We start from the raw sequence: 23,915 nt of genomic DNA, 5'->3' as shown, positions 1-23,915 counted from the left end.
ACGGGGCCGTCTCATGTGCCGGAATTAAGACGGAGCCGACGCCGACGCCGACGCCGACGCATTGAAATATTAGCTACTCAGTAGTTTACAACCATGAAATCATGACTTTCTCATCTGAATTACCTGTTGGTCCGAGCATACATTGATGTTGTCGGCAAGCAAATTATAATGTGGACTATAGGTCACCGTCATTGAGAGTATACACTAGGTAAATCACGTCTAATTTAAGTTATTTATAGTCAACTGGTTTAAATCTAACAGATTAAAGGGCAAATTATTCTCTGGATCCTGATCCAAAACACATAATTTACATACTGAATTTTTACAAAATACATACTGAATGTTCACAATTTGATGAGTTTTTTGCACTTTTAGTCCCACGACTATAGTGGCACTGGCAGAATTGATCCACGACTTTTGGACCTTGCAATTTTAGTCCACGACTATTGATTTTTTTGTAAAAATGGGCTTTCCGGCCACTTTTCCGTCAAAATTTCACTGGAAAAAAAATTCTCTATTTTTAGTCGGGTTAAAATTGACATTTTACTTATCTCAAAAAATTAAAAGAAAAAAATTGATATTTGACTACATACAATATTACTGGGCTACATACTACTTCCCCAGGCAGCGGAGTACATGTACCACTCCAATGCTGCTGCCGGATAACTCAACTAGCCCGGGGAACGCCACGGGCGCTCCGCCGCTTACTGACAGCCCTGCCTGCTCCAAGAACTCCGCCGCCTGGGGCAGTAGTATGTAGCCCAGTAATATTGTATGTAGTCAAATATCAATTTTTTTCTTTTAATTTTTTGAGATAAGTAAAATGTCAATTTTAACCCGGCTAAAAATGGAGAATTTTTTTTTCCGGTGAAATTTTGACGGAAAAGTGGCCGGAAGGACCATTTTTGCAAAAAAATCAATAGTCGTGGACTAAAATTGCAAGGTTCAAAAGTCGTGGATCAATTCTGTCAGTGCCACTATAGTCGTGGGACTAAAAGTGCAAAAAACTCACAATTTGATAGTAAAAGGTAAATTGTGAACATTTAGTATGTAAATTGTGTATGTGTAACTTGTGTACATTCAGTATGTAAATTGTGTATTTTTGACCCTGGCCCACCTTATAACTATTGACGTGATTATGTGTATTTGTTTATACAGTTATCTGAAACAACGTTATTTTACATCAGGGTACACAATACAATGCGCACCCTGGTGCACGATATAAATTGCCCCCCAAAGCTTTTATCAGACAAAAAAAAAAAAAAAAAAAAAAAAAAAAAATCTCTGATAAGAGCTTTGGGCCATATAGGTAATGAAATCCGTAACAAATTCCAAGCGTAATCCATTGTAGTAGGATGCCCATTGGGCCTGTCAACATTTGGTTGTACTATATACTCCATAGTTGATGTTATTTTTATGGATTATCCCTGCCCCAATGACAAACTACTATTTACCTAATTTATATCATCTTTAAATACTTACACTTTTGACAATTCCTGTTACTTCACTGACCATAATTTGGTTTTATTCACGGAAAAATCACACGAATAGGTAGAATATGATTATCATATAAAATTGGGGTTGGGGTTTAACCTTTTGAAATAATGATTATCATATAAAATTGTGAAGAATGAAAATGGTATAAAATAATCAAAAGTTAAATTTCTGTTAATACTCATTTGATCAAGCTCATTGCACATGATTTTTATATCCTACATGGTTTATGATCTAGTACACCAAAGTATAATTTACTCAATGCACATTCTCATGTAGTGGTTGTAGGTTTTTCTCGTTAAAAAATAAAACATAAGTAGATAATGATGATTCTTATACATAAATGCCATGAATAACATTTTCTCAATTAAGTCTATTGCACATAATTAGAACATACTATCAAATAGTGACTACATATTTCTTTGTCAATATACAAAAATAAAATTTTAAAAAAAAATGAAAAAGAGGAGGAAGCCACACAGAAAAAAGTATTTGGGTTGGTTAGAATGCTTGGTCCACACTTAACTACTCTTACCTTAATTGCAATATTTTTATCCCAACAATCTTTGTGTTTTTCATTTGTCATTAATTTTTTGTTGGCAATCAAAGTTAACCGGGTCAGCAGACCGCCGGTCATAGGTTTACGGCCGCGCGCCAAAGCTTCAGAATATTCCCTTCTCAATTCTCATAATTCCTTTTATACTTTGCTAATTTGATCACAACACTCATTTCCCCATTGTACATTTAATACTGCGTTGATTATTTCATAATCCTTATTTTTATTATTAACACGTCGCATTTTGTTATTGTCTTTATTATATCAACTTGAGATTTGGTTTAAAATGGTCAATTTCATCTCTTTTGAAATTTTGAACTTTTCGTTTGAATGCATTTACAAATTACAATAATATAAGACATATAACGACAATAAATTATTTCCTAATGTATTTACGTTTGAGTGATATGGTAAATGTAGTAGCTAGGCTAATATATGAGTCTTTCTATTATTTGTTTTATTTGATGGGGTAAGTACACTGAGAATTTGAGATATATGAATTTGATTCGTAAGATTGTGCAAGTCTGTTTGTTGGCTTAAGTGTTTGGGCTCGGGAACACCGAACATATGACAGTGAGGTAAAGAGTCCTGAGCAGATGGTAGTTAGGTAGAAATGTCAACAATTCCTTCTTCAAGGCATTAAATGCGCTATTTATAAGAGTGAGGAGGAAACACATATCCGGGGTTGGCATGTATGCCACGTGTGACACATGCACAAGAAGGATCGGAGGCATCGCTACTACCCCACGTATGCAAATGTTCTTAAAGTTTTCGTTCTTTATGTGGCCGGGTTAATCGTCCCGACCTCACATGGTCGATTTTAATCTCGATGTAAGGTAAAAAGGTAGACATTACTTAGTTATTTAATCGGTCTTCGGTCTAACACAAGGTCGGGAAATGTTCCCCATGCCATTCAGGTTGTACCACACTTGTAGATACATTATAGAGATATTCTCCATCAATAATATTTATATAATAAACAAAATACAAAGTAAAAAGTAAAGAAAAAGAAGAAGAAAAAAGAGACAATGTCTGATTATTTATAAAATAAACACCATTACAATTTCATCTATGAATACACCAGTCAAATAATACTAATACCTTATCGTTTCAAACTTTAATGATGTAGGTTAGCAAACCATATAATAAGAGAGAGGAAAATTTATTCCTATGTAACTCGCAAACTATAACATATCAGAGATAATTGTTACTAATAAAATATTATGGACTCAATTAATAACGTGTTCGCTTTAAGTGAAACTCATAATTTTTAGATACTAAAATTATATTCATGACATATTTATCTCATTTGTCTTATTAAATACGGAGTATATTTAGATTTGAGTAATTATAAATGTATTTCGGATTGGAATTCTATAATGAGTAAAGAATGGGTACCCTACCCCTTTACTTGGATCCAAATCTTAATCCCACCGTCCGATGAGTAATTATGGTCAACAACCACTTTTGACTACAAGTACAGAAAGTGGGTAGCAGGGAAGATTGGTCGTCAGGCACAACTTTGACGAAGAATTCTTTTTCATTTATTTTTTAAATTTTATATTTATTTCTTCATTTTTGAACAGAGAGAGAGAGAAGGGGAAGAAGAACAAGAAGACACAACAGAACAAAAGAGTAAAAGATAAAGGGAAAAAGCGAAGACAATAGAGAGAGAAGGAACTGTTTTTATTTTTAATTTTAATTTTATTATTTTATTTATTTATTTATTTTAATTTTTATTTTTTTACTGGGAAAATTCTCTCTCTCTTCGCTGTATATTGTTGAACGCAGCTAGAAGCGAGAGGGAGAGAAGGCCTCCCCATTCCATTCATTCTTTCCTTTCTCTTTCTCTTTCTCCAATTTTTCTGATCTTCAATCTTCAATCCTCTAACAGTTGAGGGTTAGGGAAAGAGAGGGGGGAAAGGATTTGGGCATCCGCCGTTTGAAATCGGAAAAAATAAAATATGAATATGATGCGTCGCCTCAAGAGCATTACTTCCGGCCGTTCTTCCGTTTCTGATCCTGTAATCTCTCTTTCAATCATGTTTCTGTTTGTATATTATCCCGGTTGTTTCAATCTGTTGTTTATCTCTGTAATATTGTCTTTATTGTTTCTGCAATTTCTCTGTTTTTGCTTTTTGATTCGGGATTCATTCCGTACTTTGATTGACAAAAAAAGATCTTGATTTTGTTTTTGTTTTTTTTTTTTTTTCTACATGGATTGGTTTTTGAGATTTTTGTTTGAACATGTTTGTATTGGATCCTTTCCTTTTCATACACCGTCTTCTTTTTACCAAATTGTTGCTTTTGGGCGACGATTTGAATGTTGTATTGTTTGTTTATCAGCTTTATAGTGCGAGTTTTGACTGGCATCTTGATTTTTAAAGCTTTTGAGCTCTATAAATGCATTGATTAGGGGTAAAGATAAAGTCATGGCTGCCATTGTGGCTTGGATAGAGGAAATGGATTTGGATAGGTTCTCTGTGAGATCTTGTGTTAGTGATTTCTTTGATCAGTTATTTGATTATGTGCTTTGGATTTTCCCATCATTTTGCTATATGTTTACTAGTTGGCTTTCTTGTTTTTGCTTGTAGCCTATTCATATGGCCTAGTATGGAACTTGACTGAAATAGAGTAGATATATAATAGGGTAGGAGTTGATAATGTGATTCTTTTTTGACTCGATTGGATTATCTTAGGGAGGGGATTCCAACATTAAGAGGGCGAAGGTTGAGCAAGAGGTTGATCAGAGGGCTAGGGATGAACCCGAACCGAAGGAAGAATCCACCACTGCATTAAGACAGGATGCAGCTTCGATATCTCAGGGAACTACCACGGATGTGCCAAATGTGGCTGGAACCGAAAAATCTGGCTATGATGAGCTTCCCAAAGAAATGAAAGAAATGAAAATTAGAGATGAAAATATTGATAACCATGAGGCCAACTTAAAGGTTAGTGCTTCCGTTTCTCGGACTAGTTAGAATGATAATGCCACTTATGTTAGTTGGAAACTTGGAAAGAAGAAATTGATGGTTTGTGTATTCCATGCAGGAAATTGAGCCCGCTGTTGTTAGCGGTAACGGGACTGAAGTAGGTCAGATAATTGTAACTACTGTGGGTGGTCAAAATGGACAACAGAAGCAGGTGAACTAACCTCCCATGGTTGGACGTTGTCGAGCTTTACTTACTTTCTTCTCCTTAGACCAACAAGTTGTGTAGTTTGGTTTTATTATTGTTGTTGTTGGATAAATTATCTTGATTTTGATTAAAACTGATCCACTGTGTCCTTTTGATTCAGAATTTGTCTTACATGGCAGAGCGGGTGATAGGGAGTGGTTCATTTGGAGTTGTTTTTCAGGTAAAGTACTATGATCCCGTTATATGCAAGAGAAACTGGGTTATTGTTGAAGATTAATGTTGTACAGGCATCTGAATATTTTCTTCTGCTTTTGTTACATCATAGGCAAATTGCCTTGAAACCGGTGATACTGTGGCTATAAAGAAGGTGCTACAGGACAGGAGATACAAGAACCGTGAACTCCAGATTATGCGTTTAGTCGATCACCCTAATGTTGTTCAACTGAGGCATTCTTTCTATTCAACTACCGAGAAGAAAGAAATGTACCTCAACCTCGTGCTGGAGTATGTGCCCGAAACTATCTACCGAGTTTCTAGGAACTATTGCAGAATGAACCAGCCTATGCCCATTATATATGTTCAACTGTATACATACCAGGTGAAGTTCGGTGCTGATTCACTTAAAGCTTGAATAATCTATCCCTGTTCAGTGACTATTATCTTTTTGGTGTGCTTTAATTTTTGTGTTTCTTTCTATTTTTGCAGATTTGTCGAGCTCTAAATTATTTACACTGTATAATTGGTGTGTGTCACCGTGATATTAAACCACAAAATATATTGGTGAGAATTTTGTCTTTTCCCCTTTTTGAGCTACGGGTTTACTTCTTTCTACATAGTGGCTAATATTTCCGCACTGTAAATCTCTAAGGTGTATTTTCTTGCAATATTGCTGAGTTGTTTGTGATTTTGATGCTTGCTGCAGGTTAATTCCCATACTCATCAGCTAAAGCTTTGTGATTTTGGGAGTGCAAAGAAATTGGTATGTGATTTACTGGGAAAAGAGCTCATTTTTTTAGTTTTATTTTGGCTAAAATATTAATATCTATTTGTTCCACTTTAGATGCGCGGTGAGCCAAATATATCATACATATGTTCTCGCTACTATAGGGCTCCAGAATTGATCTTTGGGGCTACGGAGTATACAACTGCTATTGATATGTGGTCCGTTGGTTGTGTTATGGCTGAGCTACTTCTTGGACGGGTAATTAATTTATTTTGTTGTGAATTCATGATCGTCAGTGTTTCATTTGTCGTGATAGTCTGATATACTTCCCGTTGCACATCTCATGCAGCCTCTATTTCCCGGGGAAAGCAGTATCGATCAACTAGTTGAAGTCATTAAGGTGTGCTATCGATTACTTTACTCTCTCTTCGGGATTTGTCTTGGTTTATGACTTGTGAACTCTTGTTGATGTCTTTTATTTTTTTACGTCAGATTTTGGGGACACCAACTAGAGAGGAGATTAAGTTAATGAATCCGAACTATACAGAATTCAAGTTTCCTCAAATTAAAGCTCATCCCTTGCACAAGGTTTGTTAAGAAATTTATGGTTTGATCTGTTTTCTTTCGTCTCCTTTTTTAATCCTTCGATTCGTAAAAACACTGATTTTGATTTTTATTTTATTATTATTATTAATTTTTTTTTTTTGTGTTTTAGGTATTTCATAAAAGAATGCCTGCTGAGGCAGTGGATCTAATATCGAGACTGCTCCAGTACTCACCGACTCTGCGTTGTACTGCTGTAAGCAAAACAATTTCCTACCGGTTTCTCTCTCTGAATCTCTCTCCGAAAGCTCTTTGTGTTAGGAACACAGTTCTGATCTGAACCCGAGTTTGTGTTTTTGCTTTACAGTTGGAGGCTTGCGCACACCCGTTCTTTGATTCTTTGCGAGAGCCAAACGCGTGCCTACCGAATGGCAAACCTCTGCCTGCTCTATTCAATTTTACTCCTCAAGGTAAGCGCTCGATCTCAGTTCATCCTTCTCTCCTTTGGTTCCGATACACATATCTGACCCCGCTAATCACCCACGCAGAGCTAGCCAGTGCGCCAGCCGAGCTGCGAAACCGTCTCATCCCCGAGCACATGAGCAAATCTATATGTTGAGAGCCGCGGCTATCAATTTAGGCGGGTGTAAATTTGTTTCTGCAAGGTTGGGTTATCAATACGCAATCACTGCTATTTCGTCTTCGCGCTAAGGATGAAGGATATAGAACAGGTTGTCAAATGTCAAGGTGATCTTCTATGGATGATGGATGGCATGCATATTACTATATGGTGTGTAAATAGTTAACTCTCATGAATGCCTTGGCTGTTCTTAGATGATGATGATGATGGGAGAGAGAAAGAGAGACTGATTTCTTGTGTTCTTGATGCTGGGCACAAATGGCTTTAGCTACTTTGGGTTGTTTATACACTTGTGTGAGAGGTCAATAGATTGACTTAGGGATTACCTTAATTCTGCACCCTTTTCTTGTCTTTCTTCCACGTGTTGTCTTTCAAGGGAAGTGATTTCTGTACCAAAAACCATTCTTGCACGAAACACTATATTTATTGCCATTTATTTAAATCTCAAATTCAATCTTGGGAAAACATCAATATCTTGTATTGTTACTTCTTATTTTGTTTTATTTCGATACAAGGGGTAAGAGCATTATCAATAGTTGAGATTTTAAGGATTAACACGGCCAGCGCTAGTTTTGTTGCGACAAAATATTTGCTATGTTGAGTCTTGGTGGGTCCTACACTCTTACGCGACATGCAAAAACCAGGTCCTACTGTAATGAAAAACTTCCAAAAAATCGTTTCCCATTTGTTGAGAAGCCGTTTTAAAGTTTTTAGGCAACAAAAATCACTTAAAATCTACTATTATGGATGTCCTAAACAAAAATTTGTAACTTATTGTTCTAAAATGTTAAAATTCAAAAAGCTGTTCAAAGTAATTTTTTGAAAAAGTCATTTTGTATGTAATCAGCTAACAGTTAATTTATCAAACACTCAATTAATCAAACCCACAAACCCACAAACCCAATCAGCTTACTGCTAACAGCTAGTAGCCATTTATCAAACACCTCCAAAATCTTGTAGAATCCTACCAATAATCTCCACAGGAACACATTCCTAGTTTAAAATGATGGAAGTAATTGGAGTCTCGGAGTATAATATGCCGTTGGAAAACCTTTGAAATGAACTTCATGGCAGTATGGCAATCCCCACAAACTCTAAGGTTCTTGTATATCCTAATGGGAGCTCCCTTTGGCAAGTAAAGAAGCCCAAAAGCAACAGCCAACTTCTCACTATGATAAGCAAGACTTTGCTGCCTCCCTTCTTCATTGATGTCATGAAGAGAACAGTTCATGTCAGGCACATATCCAGCCTCCTTAATCGACATCAAAACCTCGTCGACCTTCGAGTAAACCTCGTTAGCTCTCGGGTGGTTCCTGTCCTCGGACGAGAATTTATGCACCACGCCATTCGTCTCCATCCAGCTATAGCTAGGCTGTTTGTGAACGCCCTTCGCCTTCATTAGCCTTCGGGTTCTCGAAGAGGCTTCCCATTTCCCAGCTGCAGAGTAGACGTTTGACAGCATAACGTAAGGGGCGGGGTCGTGGGGTTCCAGTTCGAACAGCATGGCTGCGGCTCTCTCCGCTAGGTCGAGATTTCCATGGACCCCACAGGCGGAAAGCAAAGCTTTCCACACTGTTGCATCGGGCTCGACTTCCATCTTGCTCAGCAGCTCCATCGCTTCTTGCATTTTGCCAGAGCGCCCGAGGAGGTCTATCATGCAGGTGTAGTGGTAGGGGCCCGGTTTTATCCCGTAAACTTCTGTCATGGATTTGAAATATGACCTTCCTAGCTCGACAAGACCTGCGTGGCTACAAGCAAACAGCAAACCTATGAATGCAATGAAGTCGGGTTTTATCCCGTTTTCTATCATACTGTCGTAGAATTTCACAGATTCTCGCCCCTTTCCATTTTGCGCATAGCCTATTATACGAGCAGTCCAAGTCATCACGTTTCGAGTATGCATCGAGTTAAAAACTCTGTCTGCATCTTCTAGGCACCCGCACTTTGCATACATGGTTATAAGAGAATTATCGACAGATACTGAGTTCCCATGGCCGGATTTAATATAGTTCGCGTGGACTTGTTGTCCAAACTCGAGTACTGCAAGATCCGCACAGGAAATTAAAACGCTGGAAAAGATAATCTGATCGGGACCAATCCCAGCAGATATCATCTCGCGAAGCAACTTAAGAGATTCATCGTGCCTGCCATTGTGAGCACATCCCGTGACAAGAGATGTCCACGAAACCACATCCTTGTCTGCTATGCCATCGAACGCTTCTTTTGCATACGTTAGCTCTTCTTGTTTAGCATACATATCCACAAGAGCATTACTCACAAGCTTGTGAGTATCATAGCCACTCTTGATGACTAAACAGTGGACTGATTTCCCGTTTTTCACATCCTTTGTGATGGCAAGAGAATTAAGAACAGACGGGTAGGTGAAATTGTCCGTTTCTATATCTCTAGCGAGCATTTCCTTGAACAATGACAGTGCAGCGTCACCAAATCCTTGTCTCACACACCCGAGAATCATGGCATTCCAAGAAACGACATGATCAACCGCCATTGATTCCAACTCCTTTCTGGCACTCGCTAAATCCCCACATTTGGCATACATATCTACCAATGCGCTCTGTACAAACAAATTAGCACCAAAACCGCCCCGGAGAACACAGCCATGCACCTGAACTCCAAACGCTAAATCACAAACTGCAGCACAAGCGGATAAAACGCCAGGGAAAGTATACTGATTGGCATAAACATTATCTGCTCTCATGCCACAAAAGCACTCAATAGCTTTTAAAGAATTTCCATTCTGGGAATACCCAATGATCATTGCAGTCCAAGTGACATGATTTTTCCCACTTGGCATCGTCTTAAAGACAAACTCGGCTTCCACAACACGCATACATTTCGCATACATGTCTACAAGACCGGTAGCAACAAACAAATTATGATCAAAGCCAGTCTTGATTGCCAATGCATGAATCTGTTCACCTCTCAAAAGCAAACACTTGATAGAGCAAATCCTAAGAATGCTTCCAAGCGTTGATTGGCTCGGCCTATGCCCCTCATTCTGCATTGCCCAAAACAGCGCAAAGCTTTCACTTTCATCCCCATTTTTACAGTATCCAGAAATGATTGTTGACCATGTAATGGAACTCTTGTTTGGGGCCTTGTCAAATAATTGTCTTGCTTCAGCAAGCCTCCCTGTTTCTGCATATGCTGAAATCATTGCATTCCATGTAAACTCATCTTTCTCAGGCATTTTGTCAAACAACACACGAGCCTCATCTATAGAGCCCGATTTCGACAAACCACCCAAGGTTCGATTTTTATCAATCAAACCAGATTCATGGGAGCCTCTTGAAGTTGAACTTGCAAGAGTTTGAAGTTTACGACTTAGCTGTATACAGTTATGCAGAGGGTTGAAACGATGCAGCTTAATTTTGCTCATGGCCTCAATAAATAACGATCTTAAAGAACATTATTAATTCTAATTTAATGGGCACAAAAAAACAAAAAGAACTCGGCTTTTTGGCAAGTTTGATTGTATATACTGCGTTTGAGAGAGGATTGAAGGGCGTCGTTGAAGATTGAAGAATGATGGAAAGGGAGCTGGCTATGGCGTTCTCCGAAAGGAGAGTGGAGAGCAGAGGAAGAATCAAAATTCATTCAAAATGAAAAAGAATCCCTTGTACAAAAAAAGGTCAATAATTTGATTTAGCACAAATTGTACATTTCGTCTTTAACTTGATAGTTATAGAATTGTTAGGTTGGTAATACTCATTTTTCATCTTTAAGTTATTATTAACGATGTACTTTTCGGCTCTTTATTAATAAAATATTAGGTACATAATTTGCAATTTTAATATAACTCGTGAACAAAAAGTGAATATGAAATGGCGAAAAATATAACATCGATAATAATTTAGAGACGAAAAGTGAGGATGATCAATTCTCATGAACGAATTCTACAATTATCTTATAATTTATGGACGAAAAATGTAAATTTTGCTTTGATTTATCTCAAATCCGATAGGATAATAAAAAAGTAAAGTTGGCACGTTTTGAAAGTGTCTTTGGCTACAAATTATTACTTAAGAACCACTGAACTTTCAATTTTAAATTTTATTTTTGTGGATAGCCTAAAGACTAAACTATAATGACATGTTTGGTTCATGGTGGAATGACATTCTTTAGAATAGACCTATTCCATTGTTTGGTTCGGTCACTTTGTCATGGGAATACTATTCCTGAGTCATTCCCTTTGTAATGAAATAGTCATTAGGGGACCTTGGTATTAGCTATTCCCATGCTCTTGAGAATACAATTCATGTTATATTTCTTACTTATTTCATTCCCTATGGAATAACATTCTCATTCCCTCCAAATTCATTATGTGAACCAAACGTGTTGTAAATGTGTGTTTAAAATCTGAAAAATGATTAATGAAAATCATTTTTTGGATTTTCAGTGTTTGGCAAGGCTTAGAAAATTAAATCATGGATAATCAATTTCGGTCAAAGAGGAAAATCACCTTATTTTTTATGAAAAACAATTTCTCATTTTTTCAGGGAAAGTTATTTTCCAAGCCTCTTCTATTCGCCTTTCGGACATTCTTCCTTAGCCATCTTCCCCGACCTATCTTCTCGGTGACCAACTGGTCGCTTTCCATTGGAGACGACCAATGGTTGCCTTCTCTGAGGTGGGAAGGCGACCAATTGGTCTTCCATCTCTAGTAGAAGGTGAGGTCACCGATTTTATCTTCGGAGTTGACTGGATAAAGTTTAGAGTATTTGACTTTATCTTTATTGTTCGTTTTTTGAAAAATAAACCAAGCACATCAATTTTTTTTTTTTTTAATGCAACCAAACACTAGAAATGAAAATATTATGACTCATTTTCAAATTTTGTTTTTGTTTTGTTATTATCAATGCAAAATTAAATACCATAAGACATGAGATTCTAAAGTGATTACTTCTCTTGAGACGGTTGCATATATATATATTTTTAGTATGAAATTTACTTCATACATATTAACAAATTAATCATGATGGAACTTTTTCATCCTTAAAATTCCTCCTTAATATTATTAAGTCAAAATATTCACTAAATTAATTTGTTATTATTATTGTACGGTAACACATCGATTGTATGTATGAAGAAGATTACAAAATGGAATGGAAGATTAGAGAAAAAGGTAGAACACAAGATAAACTCAAGAATTCAAGAACACAAGTTCTCCATTTCATTATGCCTTGAACATGTATATATCCATATAACCCCTTCATTTTCTATTACATAAATAATGGAATAAATATAAGGCAAATGAAAGGTCTTGAGATAATGTCCATAATAATAATAATATTTATAACATAAATTAATTTGTTATTATTATTGAAAAGTATTTATAGGAATGATTGGATCAATTTTTTAACTGGTTTAAAAGTAATTAAATGAATATTAAAAATAGATTATAAATAATTTAATTCAATTGGTGGGTCAGTGAAAGCTGGGATGGATAAAGGGATAATTGTCTGTTTTCAGACACAGCGTTGAAGGCAATCGTAACCGTTAATCAGTTGTCAGCTGTCAAACAAGTGGAATTGTATTTGTCTCGATCAATCTCAATTCATCTTCGGTGAGCTTCTTCCTATCTTCCTTCTGTGTACCTAAGGAGAAATTGTTGTAATTTTCCGGCAGAGATGTCGACGGCTAGGGATCCGAACGAGGAAACTTCCGGCGCAGACGCTAACTCCGGTTCCGTCGATGGCGGCGGCAGCGGCGGAGGAGGAGTGGACACGACGCCTTTGCTTAACGACCAGATCTTCCGTAGCCGGCGATTCATGCGCAATTCTCCGAGCCTAAGAGGGGCGGCTCGGTTCCTGCGGCGAGCCAGCAGTCGGAGGATGATGCGGGAGCCGTCGATGCGGGTGCGCGAGGCGGCGGCGGAGCAAATCGAGGAGAGACAGAGCGATTGGGCCTACTCCAAGCCTATCGTCATCCTGGATCTCATCTGGAACTTAGCTTTCATCGTAGTCTCGATCGCTGTGTTAGTTATGAGCCGCAAGGAGTCGCCCTTGATGCCTCTCAGGCTCTGGATTATTGGCTACGCTTGCCAGTGTGTGCTTCATATGGTTTGTGTCTTTGTGGAGTATAGACGGCGGCGAAGTTCACCCGAGAGCTTGAGTTCTAGACGGATAAGCGGAAGCAGAGGTTGGAGCAGTGCGAATTCGAGCTCCGAAAGCGATGAAGAGACTGGTGATTATGCCCCAGAAAGGCGCCAGAATGAAGACGAACCCAGGTATCCACTTTTCCTCTAGGTGTTTACTTCTGTAATCACACAATAGCATATGAAAATAATATGTAGTATTTGAGCATTACTTTAGGTGCATGTTTGTTCAATTATTGATTTTTTGCTGTCTATTGTGAATTATATTTTTTATTAAGCGTTTGTTATCCCACATACATAATTGATATGAAGTAGGCTTATGAAATATTGAAATTTAAGGAATAGGAGGACTCTTAGGTATGATACTGTGTCTATTGTAGTTACTTATAAATTACTGAGGTGAAGTCAGTGGAGAATGAATATTGTTAGCAAAAATTCTGCAGCTTTATTAATCTCTGTTAATTTCCATTTCTTGATGTATGAACTGGAGCAATTAGGAATGGTTCAATGATTAAAGGCCATTATACTATCTTATTTGCTAATCTCAGTATGGTTCATTGCTACTGTCGGTGACCTCCTCATGACACTAACATGTATGTGGTTTGTATTATATTATATGAGAGTTTATTTTTTGTCTACGCAGTATGATCCCAGATTCATGCTTCATCAATTAATATAAGTCCAACTTTCAGATTTAAGTGCAAACTATGAATGATGAATCAGATTTCAGAGATGCTGAAAACATGTGTGAGTATAGCAATGGGCGTCGCGTAATTGCTCGGTTGAACCTAAATAAAAACACTATGTTTCTATATTTTTAAGAATGTCATATTTAGGTACTGGATGTGATATCTTGTGAAGATTCTTATTGTGGAATCTGTAGGAGAGATCTTTGTTCTTGTAAAGAATGAAATATATATAGTGGTAGCTTTACTGTTGCTCAGCTCTCACATTAGAGGAATTTAACTCTTGTTGTAATGTGTGTTCCAGTGTTGCAAAGCACCTGGAGTCTGCCAATACAATGTTCTCATTTATTTGGTGGATTGTTGGATTTTACTGGGTATCTGCTGGTGGTGAGAGGTTGCCCCATGATTCCCCTCAACTTTACTGGTATGCTTAACACCCTCTCTTTTATTGCTTTAAATTAGTATAACATTTTGTTTTAAATGACGTGTTATTATTTGATGCTTTTTGCAGGCTTTGCATTACATTCTTGGCATTTGATGTGTTCTTTGTTGTTATCTGCGTTGCTGTGGCTTGTGTCATTGGAATTGCTGTTTGCTGTTGTCTACCATGTATAATTGCAATCTTATATGCAGTGGCGGATCAGGTAGACAATTTGTATAATGTGACTTTCCTTTCTGTGTACTTGGTTGTTTGGAAGTAATGCATTATCCATGTTCATTCCTCTATGACATAACTATGTGAATTTGAGTTTTGCAACGTGCTGTGGTTCTATAATGGCCAACCTTCCTCATCTTTGTTACTGTCTCTATACCCCACTGGCTCACTCTCTCCAATTGTCTCCCACTAAGGCATCTCCACTAGCAATCAAGAAAAGTGAGAAATAGTTATGTTCTATGGCATGTGGCTTGCCAATCTTGAGACCAGTGCTCTTTTATTTGAGCTGTCACGTCTCCTTTTGAACTGCCTATGTATAGTTCTCTTTCTGAATATTGCCTTTCTGTTGCAATAGGAGGGAGCAACTAAGGAAGACATTGAACAGTTGACCAAGTACAAATTCAGGAAACTTGGTGATTTTGAGAAACAAAATGGTGAGATTCAAGAGTCATTTGGAGGGGTAATGATTGAATGCGATACTGATTCACCCACTGAACATGTTCTTTCTGCGGAGGATGCTGTAAGCTTCATTAAACAACTATCATCTCTTTTATTTGACAGATTTTTATACTGCATTAAAAACCCCTTTCAACTTTTATTCCATCAATCGTATGTAAAAGTAAATAGTTGCACAGATATTGGAACTTCAAGCAATATGGATGACAAAATGTATTTCAGACATATTGACTGTTGATTAACATATGAATATGTGTACACTACATAAGACTAAAAATGGTCAATACTGGACTAAATTTGTTGTTTTAGACTTTAGTATGTCGCTATTTCAAGATTTTGGAAGATGCTGGGTCCTGGTGTGACATTGGTTAATACCTAATATTTTCCATTACAAGAAATAAACATGACCCGGGCAACCAAGCCAATAAGGTTTTATTACATTTAATTACCTTTCTAACTTGTTAGCTCTTGATGCAGGAATGCTGTATCTGCCTCTGTTCCTATGACGATGGCATTGAACTTCGTGAACTCCCGTGCCGTCACCATTTTCATTGTGCCTGTATAGACAAGTGGTTGTTCATAAATGCCACCTGTCCTCTCTGCAAGTACAATATCCTCAAAAATGGCAACCATAGCGGCAGGGAAGATGTCTGAGGACTCGAACGAAAAGCCTCGGTGGATCCAGCAAAGCTCTGCCAAACAGCAATAGGTGCGTCGGGTTTTCTACTGGATCCGTGCACCAACTTGGCTGCTACTTGTGTGTGTATTTTAGGCTTTGCCGCACTGATACCTAGTTCTTTCATGGGCTTATTATTGATGCATATGGCTCATTGTTTCGTTTAGTTACTGTGAACGTCTCGTTCTCGTGTATACATATAAACTATACATATATAGAGTCAGAAAGTGTGTTGAATGAAGTTCATAATGTTACGTTATTCTTTGCTTATTCTTTGTGCAAAAACCTCATCACACAATGCTTCAGATTGTTGATTGGATTGTTGTTAGCTTCCTAAGGTGCACAGGAGTTTGTCCATTTTCCTTGATGTTTGGTGTTCTTTTACTCCAAACTCGAACATAGGTTGTTAATCGAGAATTCGGATTTCTAGTATCTTATTCGTTAATCAAGAATTCGAGTTTCTACCGACATGTTATGAAAATTGCACCCAAACTAAGATGCAGAAGATTGACACTTGATCAAGGACAGAATCAAAGGACACTTGGCACTTGATCAAGGATAGAATAGAATATCAACATCTAATTAAAAAATACAAATAATGTAAAACATGTTATAATTGAGGATTCACACCTGACAATAATGTAAACATGTTATAATTGAGAATTTACACCTGACACATGATCTAGGACAGATAAGGATGCCAACATTTAGCACCTAACGTTAGAATAACCACTTTTTTGAGATTGCATTTAGATTTATGAGTTAATAATATCATTTGGAGTCCTCCGTATATATAGTGATTTTGTCACGTTTAGTCTTAAAGCTTCAAATTGATCACTCGGCCCATAGTTATTCAACTTTCAAATTGTTATCATCCGTGATCCAAGTTAAACATGGTGGTTCAAATCATCCTAGAAGACCGCGGATAGTTAAAATTTGATAGTTGAAGGACCATGGAGGGTTAATTTGGACTACAGATGGTAACAATTTGAAAGTCGAAGGACTACCGGTTAAAAGTTACGAAACCAAATTCATTCTTTAAAAAAAATATTTGTATTTATTACTCCATAATTTTTTTTTAAAAAAATGAGACAAATATTCATCTATTTACAATTTTGGAATTTCAATCCAACTAGAACTCAAACTTGATAGCTACACCAAACCGGAATACCAGTCACAACGGCGGCATTGGTAGGATTACCGGTGGGCGGCGGCAACCCAGTCCACGGCCGCCGCGAGTACTGCGAGGAGCAACTGGCGACGGCGGCGTTTTCCGCCGCCGAATTCTTCACCCGAACAGAGATATTAATAATCCCATTCTTCTCCCCCTTCCTATCCTTCAACCTATAGCTCAAGAACCGCACGTAGCTCTCGGGAACGAATCCACCGACGAAATCCTTGGCCGGAACCTTGGCTTCTCCGACCACTTTTACGCCGGAAAACGTCTTGCATTGGACCTGCAGCGTTAGGTAGCGTGCATGCATGGGCAAATCCACCACCAGCTTCTCGTTCCACGCCGGAAAACTCCCTCCTCCCTTATCCACCCCCGTCGCTTTAACGTTACATGAAAACTCCGATTTCACCGTCACGAAAACGTTCTTTTTCCCCACCCGGAGCCCTTCCCCGGAGATCACTGTAATCTCTAAATCCCTCGACGACGTCTCCATATCAAAACCTAACAAGAATTTAGTAATCCGTCAAACTAAGCTTCGCGTTCTGGGTTATGGTGGCGGTGAAAATTGGGAAGATTTAGTGGCGGAGATGAAGGAGGCGGCCATATATATAGGGGGAGAGGAGGAAGGTGGAGAGAAAGGAGAGAGAAAGAAGAAGGTTGTTTCATAGTATTAATATTATTACGCCGAATTTTCTTGTTATAACTTTAGCGTTGACAGAGTAAAACCCAACAGGCTGGTCGTCTTCAATTTAAACCTGTGGTCAACCTAATAGTTCAGTTTTTCCTCGTATTGTTATTTTTTGTTTTTTTTCCTTTCTGGAATTCTTCAATACTCCAAATTAAGCCGTGTGAATAAAACAATAGAAAAATTTGTCCTTGATAGGGAGTATACCCTGGGATACTTCTCATACCTAATTACCTAAGGCTCAATCGGGTACAAGTCATCCCAAGGTTCGGGTTATTTTTCGACCTGGTTCTATCGGAGACCCATACTTGATCGATCCTGATGTAAAGAATTACTGATTCTTTGGCTTAATGAGCTGCTTTTCACCTCTCGACGGTCAGACTCGACCTACTTGCTCGACCAAGAACCCGAGCACAAATACTTGACACTTGAACTAAGCCCAGTAAGTACATGGCATCACAGATATATTATTACACATGCCGGTTACGTTTTGGCCTCATTCACCGACCCGATTCTCAAGTGGCGTGCAACATGTGTTCCTTGAATTCTCTGTAAGTACCCCGTGACGTGACGGTAGAAGGGACCTTTTGATAACTTCTCTATAGGTTTATTAAACTCATCGGGAACCCCCCGACCTCACACCCCTTCTGAGCTCAGCACATTAAACCAGCAAGCCGATCACACAAGTGCCGTTGCCCGGCCCGGTCTCAATCTTTATGCGTATTCGCAGTAACCTCAATAATTTACTAAATTAGTCATGAAACATATGGTCGAATGGATGTAGCACAATTATTATATTTGGAGATCATAAATTTGATTTTTATCAATACTTTTTGGATCGAGCACGTTACACATAATATTCTTAGTGCGATTTACGTTTTTATGTGATTTGTAAATTAGCACATATAAATAGAGTTTACTAATACACACTAACACACATGAGTAGTGATTGTGGCTATGTTTTTTTCATTATCTAAAAACAATTAGAACAGGTAAAAACAAATATTGGGATGTTGAAATATATATACTCGGTAATTGTTGTTTTTTTGGTTGCTCAAAAGTATCCCTCCCGCCGATAGTCAGAATTCAGAAGACTAATCCTTCGTCCCAACGATCAGCACACTAAGTGGTAGGGTACTTGGTAATTGTTGTTGGCGTCATCTAAGGTTTACAGAATTTTGTTTTAAAGGGTAAATAAGTCATTGATGAGATGGACTTAGAGGAAGATCGTAAGGATCGGAATCATTCCCCCTGAGTGGGGAATGGGGATTCATAATTCCATCAATTTTCTTTCTTTAAATGTATTTTTTATATACTTTTTTGTTTTTAATTTTTAAGTATTTTAATATATGTTTTTCCTAAAACGTTGAATCTCTAACTCCAAGGGTCCTCTTCAATCCGACCGAGCATCTAGAAAGATGTAAATCATAATAACTCAACTGAATCATAGAGGTTAAATCTTCACTGAATGCTCACGAAGAGCCCCTCTCACTTTAAGAGGTTGCTCTTCTACACTACCGCCAATGAGATTCGATCCCTAATTTCACCCCTACTCGTATTAGAGGAGGACTTGAAAATGTCAAAATGGATCAATTATGCTTACGTTTACATCAAACGTGAGTTTGGACCCCACACACTCAAAAAATAATATTACGAAAAAACGCTCTCATTTCTCAACGTTCCAATATGAAATTTCTATCCGTTTATTGCGTGTATATGTGGAAAATATTATTTAAACTCTAAAGTTTTATTCTATATTTTTATTTTTTATTTAAAATTGTGATATTGACATTTCTTTAGAGGCTCACAAGATAAAAATAACTTATCATCCCTTGTCATATTATAGAGAAAAAGTAGGAAAATAGAGATTGATAGTCAATGTAGGCTATATATATATATATATATATATATATATATATATATATATATATATATATATATATATAGTACCGAATACAACTAAAAGTGAATGTAAAAAATTTTGGAGTTTGTATTGGGTGCAATAGAGACATTGTAGAAAATGTTTCAATCAGGCGTTATACAAACTGCAAATTAAAACTTTTTAAATTGTACTCGGTGCAACACTACAAGAGACACCAAAGTCGATCATCACCGTGTGTGTATAGACCCTATTTGCTCCCACGGTATCCAAAGTATACAACTCCAAAAATATATTTTGAGATATACTCATTGCAAATTATTGTAATGTTGATCATCACCTTATAATATTTTTATATGTATATATGTATATGTATTCGGCTGATTGGTAAAAGTTTTTTTTTTTTTTTTTTTTTTTTTTTTTTTTTTTTTTTTTTTTTTTTGCCTTTTGTGGTGATTTTAATTAGATATTTTAAAGTTTGTAATTTAGTAATCACTTGCCATGTTTGACTGGAATTGTCAAGCCATAAAAGTTTACATTTTATTTTCACACAAGCCTATATTTCAACATAGGAATAGTTGATATACAACATTTACATACACACATACATATACTATGAATTTTAAGATATACTCCGTAGTTTCATGTTCTTTATAACCTCATTTGATTAAATAATTAAAATAAAATTAATAAGATATTGTTGAGAAAGGTGGTGGAAATGGCCTGGTAGCAAGCTAGCTAATTAATTTCCCATGGTCGCAAGAAGTATACTTAGTTAAAGAAAAAATGGTTGTTAACTTTGTAGTTGTATGTTCCTACGGAATTCAATTTTCACATTGCTGTGTTGAGGTTGGAATTGGTGGTGATTTGGTTTTGATGGGGTCAACAAGATTTTGGGGGAAAGCTATGGAGATTTGGAATTTTGGTGGTTAAGTTTGACTTATAGTTAGATATGAGGTGTTCATTAGATGGGAATGGTCACTGCAAGCTAGGGTTAGGATTAATGGTGCTGGAAGTGATAAAGATCAGGTCCCATATCCTGACTTGACAGAGCATGTAGGGTTAGGATTAATAGTGTCGGAAGTGATAAATGTCTAGACAGAACATGTAGGGTTAGGATTAATGGTGTCGAAAGTGATAAATGTCTCGATAGAGCACGTGTAGTTAGGATTAATGGTGCGCCGGAAGTGATAAAGGTCAGGTCTCCCATACTCCGGCTCGACAGAACATGTAGGATGTAAATTACGATGACTCAATTGAGCTCAGTAGACAAGGTCAATACCGATGCACATAAGGGATTTGTCTACTTTTGACATAATTTCTACACTGTCACCGCCGAAGCTTGAACCTTGGTTTTTTCTCTCAAATACTGCCTACTAAACTAATGAGCTAATCCCGTGGGGGCATTTCGAATGTTATTCTTATAGATGGAGCCGGTGGCTGGATTTGTCTTTTAAAATTAATTAGGTGTTGCATTTGGCTTGACAAGTGAACTTGATCTTGGGAATTTACCATAGGATCATGAAGTTAGTGTTGGGTAATATGGTTGTAAAATTCCAAAATAATAATCCTACGAAAAGATTAATATTATATGGGAAAACAGAAAAGCTTGGAAGGAAAAGGTTGAGTGTTTGGGTAAAGGATTTAACACGAGTTCGAACACAAGTTTCTTTTCCTTAAAACCTTATTTGCTACCTCCCACAAGTGCTAGGAGCGTTGTAGCCTAGGTTTCCCAGGATAAAACGTGCTACGATTCCTTGTTTAAGCACCTAAACAAGGAACCCGTCGAACAAAGCAAAGCTTAGAACACTGGTTAGCTAAAAGAAGAGAGTAGTTCCTTTGTTTCTCACTATGTAAAATGCCACTAAGTAGGATTAAACTCAGAATTAAAACAGTTCTTCTGCACTTTCGGACGACATTCGTACCCGTAGGTGCCGGCGCACGCGAGCTCGAGCCTGAATCAAGCCTTTTCGATCTCCTCTAGTTGGATTTTGATTTGCACCCCCCCCCCCCCTCCCCCCTTGCGTGAGAGAGCCTCTATGCTATACAATTCTACAAGCTTGAAAAGAGCTCATGTATATAAGGGGGGCAAATCTTGTTTCCAAACCAATGTGGGACAAAGTCCCCCATTTTCCCTTCATTTCCCAATTCAAATGGGTCTACTTTGAGAATCAATATCTCATTCACCCATTATCCGTTTTGAGCGTACAATATATCAATCTTTTCGTCTCACTACGAAGAACACGAATCCACTTTGACCGGACCCAAATCGGAAGTGGACCCCACTGATAATTATACCACAAAATAGCCACTTAATATGTCATTTTATGCCATTTTAAGCTAATTTTTCCAACACTTAGAAAATCATGAATCATAGAAATTAGTTATGGCAATATAATAATTTAATATGAAGAAATTATGATTACATACATAAGCATTGTTGTGTAAGCATGCTTATGCATGCAATTACTTCACATGAATATAAATATGACAACTCCTGCAATTCAAGCTGCTCTGTTGGAAAGTTTAAAGAAATAAATCTCAGAAAAATATTATTCCAAGAACTTTCCAGTTTCCACCATGTGCATGCCTAATCATGAATGATTCTTTATTAATTGTTCTCCAAAGAATTTCCAGGCCTTAATTTATTGAGAAAAAAAAGATTTAAAAAGACCACTCATAATTATTTAAATATATATACATAAATTAAATCAATAAATTTGTTTGATAGTTTGATACTATATATAGGTAGTAATTAAGAATGATGATTTCAAATAGTGGTTCTTTTTGGGGCCGGAAACATGATTTTGGAGGAAACAAGATGATGACCAAGTGGTACCACGCTCAAAAGAAAAGCAAATGTCGTTTTCCCTTTAAATCTTAATATATAAATCAAATTGATTACCTTATAGTGCATTTTGTTCACGAAATAAATTGAAATTGATATTATTCTAATCACGTAATTTTCCTACTTAGAGTACGTTTAGATCCCTCATACACCCAGAAATTGTTTTGGTCTAAGTGTCTAACCATAGATTTCTCCAACCAAGGTACACTATCTAGGACCTCGGCCCGCACAACGAAAAATAATTTTGGTCTAATCATAAGTTTTTCCAGTCAGGGTACACTAGGAGCTCATGCGCTGAGACTAATTCTGTTCGTGTCAGGTGGAGCTTCAAAGGGTTCAAAAAAGCACTTTTATGGTTCGAACCTAAAACTTAAATTGGGAGAAACAACCAAGTACCTTTGTAGTATGATGACATCAGTATTACTTTTCATATGGAAGGTCTCGTGTTCAAATTTCATCCCAACTCCCAAGCAATGGTCGGTTTAATTTGTTGAACTGTGTCCTGAGATGACTAGGTGGAATCAAGAACCAGGTAGAATCAAGAATTAAGACGAACCAAGATGAAACCAGTAACCAAAACAACAACAAAATAAGACAAAAAGAAAAGACTCACGTCATCTCATCCACATCTGACAAGTATAAAACTTTTTATTTTTAAAATGACACTAATGTCCATCCAAAATTTAAAAAAAAAAAAAAAAATTGCAAGACATTTTGAATTGAATCATAGTTACCATAATGCTTGCCGGCCAAGTGCAAGATTAAATGGAAATCACTTCCAAGAATATATGGTGGTAGGTAATAACTTGTCATGGATTTGTGGTCCAGTGGCGTTTGGTTTATGCATCATTACTTCTTCTTATCCTTCTTTTCTTTTAGATGAAATATCAAATCAAATATGATAAGAGGGTTGGATGGCTTACTATTTTGTAAATAAATCAAATGCAAGGCGAACTCATGAAGCACCTAATTTAACATTTAGGATCCGTTTGATTCGCGAAAATTATTTTAGAGGAATAGAATTAAAATAGAATCAAACGGATCCATGGAATTGCAAGAGCATCCTTTTATCAAAAGTATTCTATTTTTGATTAAATTTGAAATTGTAAGAGCATCTTTGGCGTTTGGTTGGAGGGAATTTAAATTCTCTTTTCACTTAATTTTCACCTAAAATTCAAAGGCCATAAAATTCCTTAGTTTGGTTGGAAGAAATTGCAATTCCTCCACTTTTATGGAATTAAAATCTCATGTACCCCTGGGATTTTAGGAAGAAAAAAGCTAGTGATGATAAAAAATTAGTAATGAGACAAAATCACCTCTCTAAGAGCATCCACAATAGTGGAGTTATTTTGTAATTTCTGAGGAATTTTTGTAAGTGTGATTAGGAAAGAGATGATGAGTGGAGAAAGAAAAAAGAAAAAAAA

At 37.0% G+C, this 23,915-nt stretch overlaps 4 protein-coding genes across 4 annotated transcripts; 2 read left to right on the top strand and 2 right to left on the bottom strand.

Moving 5' to 3' along the window:
• The first annotated feature begins 3,811 nt into the window (after nucleotides 1–3,811).
• Nucleotides 3,812–7,775, top strand: LOC109183935 (shaggy-related protein kinase alpha-like). The gene is made up of 13 exons (XM_019333965.1): nucleotides 3,812–4,074; nucleotides 4,750–5,001; nucleotides 5,102–5,194; nucleotides 5,349–5,408; nucleotides 5,514–5,786; nucleotides 5,894–5,968; nucleotides 6,111–6,167; nucleotides 6,249–6,389; nucleotides 6,481–6,531; nucleotides 6,624–6,719; nucleotides 6,847–6,930; nucleotides 7,042–7,144; nucleotides 7,223–7,775. The coding sequence occupies exons 1-13, from the start codon at nucleotides 4,015–4,017 to the stop codon at nucleotides 7,291–7,293; spliced, it is 1,416 nt and encodes a 471-aa protein (XP_019189510.1). The 5' UTR covers nucleotides 3,812–4,014; the 3' UTR covers nucleotides 7,294–7,775.
• Nucleotides 7,776–8,203: 428 nt separating this feature from the next.
• Nucleotides 8,204–10,943, bottom strand: LOC109183905 (putative pentatricopeptide repeat-containing protein At5g52630). Its single transcript, XM_019333939.1, has one exon. The coding sequence runs from the start codon at nucleotides 10,712–10,714 to the stop codon at nucleotides 8,279–8,281; it is 2,436 nt and encodes an 811-aa protein (XP_019189484.1). The 5' UTR covers nucleotides 10,715–10,943; the 3' UTR covers nucleotides 8,204–8,278.
• A 1,877-nt stretch (nucleotides 10,944–12,820) lies between these two features.
• On the top strand, nucleotides 12,821–16,175 carry LOC109183915 (E3 ubiquitin-protein ligase At1g63170-like). The gene is made up of 5 exons (XM_019333950.1): nucleotides 12,821–13,564; nucleotides 14,423–14,542; nucleotides 14,630–14,762; nucleotides 15,129–15,293; nucleotides 15,707–16,175. Exons 1-5 carry the CDS (start codon nucleotides 12,966–12,968, stop codon nucleotides 15,881–15,883), a joined length of 1,194 nt encoding a protein of 397 aa, XP_019189495.1. The 5' UTR covers nucleotides 12,821–12,965; the 3' UTR covers nucleotides 15,884–16,175.
• A 772-nt stretch (nucleotides 16,176–16,947) lies between these two features.
• LOC109183926 (BON1-associated protein 2-like) lies at nucleotides 16,948–17,691 on the bottom strand. The gene has a single exon (XM_019333956.1). The coding sequence runs from the start codon at nucleotides 17,570–17,572 to the stop codon at nucleotides 17,045–17,047; it is 528 nt and encodes a 175-aa protein (XP_019189501.1). The 5' UTR covers nucleotides 17,573–17,691; the 3' UTR covers nucleotides 16,948–17,044.
• Between the last annotated feature and the right edge of the window lie 6,224 nt (nucleotides 17,692–23,915).

This window comes from Ipomoea nil, unplaced genomic scaffold (genome assembly GCF_001879475.1).
Source record: "Ipomoea nil cultivar Tokyo-kokei standard unplaced genomic scaffold, Asagao_1.1 scaffold0188, whole genome shotgun sequence".
NCBI lineage: Eukaryota > Viridiplantae > Streptophyta > Magnoliopsida > Solanales > Convolvulaceae > Ipomoea > Ipomoea nil.
This window is presented reverse-complemented; position numbering and strand designations above follow the sequence as displayed.

Bases quoted from the DNA above. Each gene is read 5' to 3' on its own strand.
- LOC109183935 (XM_019333965.1), top strand. From the start codon at position 4,015: ATGAATATGATGCGTCGCCTCAAGAGCATTACTTCCGGCCGTTCTTCC. The intron at 5,002-5,101 runs GTTAGTGCTTCC...TATTCCATGCAG, and splicing joins ACCATGAGGCCAACTTAAAG to GAAATTGAGCCCGCTGTTGT. The intron at 5,969-6,110 runs GTGAGAATTTTG...TGCTTGCTGCAG, and splicing joins TTAAACCACAAAATATATTG to GTTAATTCCCATACTCATCA.
- LOC109183905 (XM_019333939.1), bottom strand. From the start codon at position 10,714: ATGAGCAAAATTAAGCTGCATCGTTTCAACCCTCTGCATAACTGTATA.
- LOC109183915 (XM_019333950.1), top strand. From the start codon at position 12,966: ATGTCGACGGCTAGGGATCCGAACGAGGAAACTTCCGGCGCAGACGCT. The intron at 14,543-14,629 runs GTATGCTTAACA...TGCTTTTTGCAG, and splicing joins GATTCCCCTCAACTTTACTG to GCTTTGCATTACATTCTTGG. The intron at 15,294-15,706 runs GTAAGCTTCATT...CTCTTGATGCAG, and splicing joins TTCTTTCTGCGGAGGATGCT to GAATGCTGTATCTGCCTCTG.
- LOC109183926 (XM_019333956.1), bottom strand. From the start codon at position 17,572: ATGGAGACGTCGTCGAGGGATTTAGAGATTACAGTGATCTCCGGGGAA.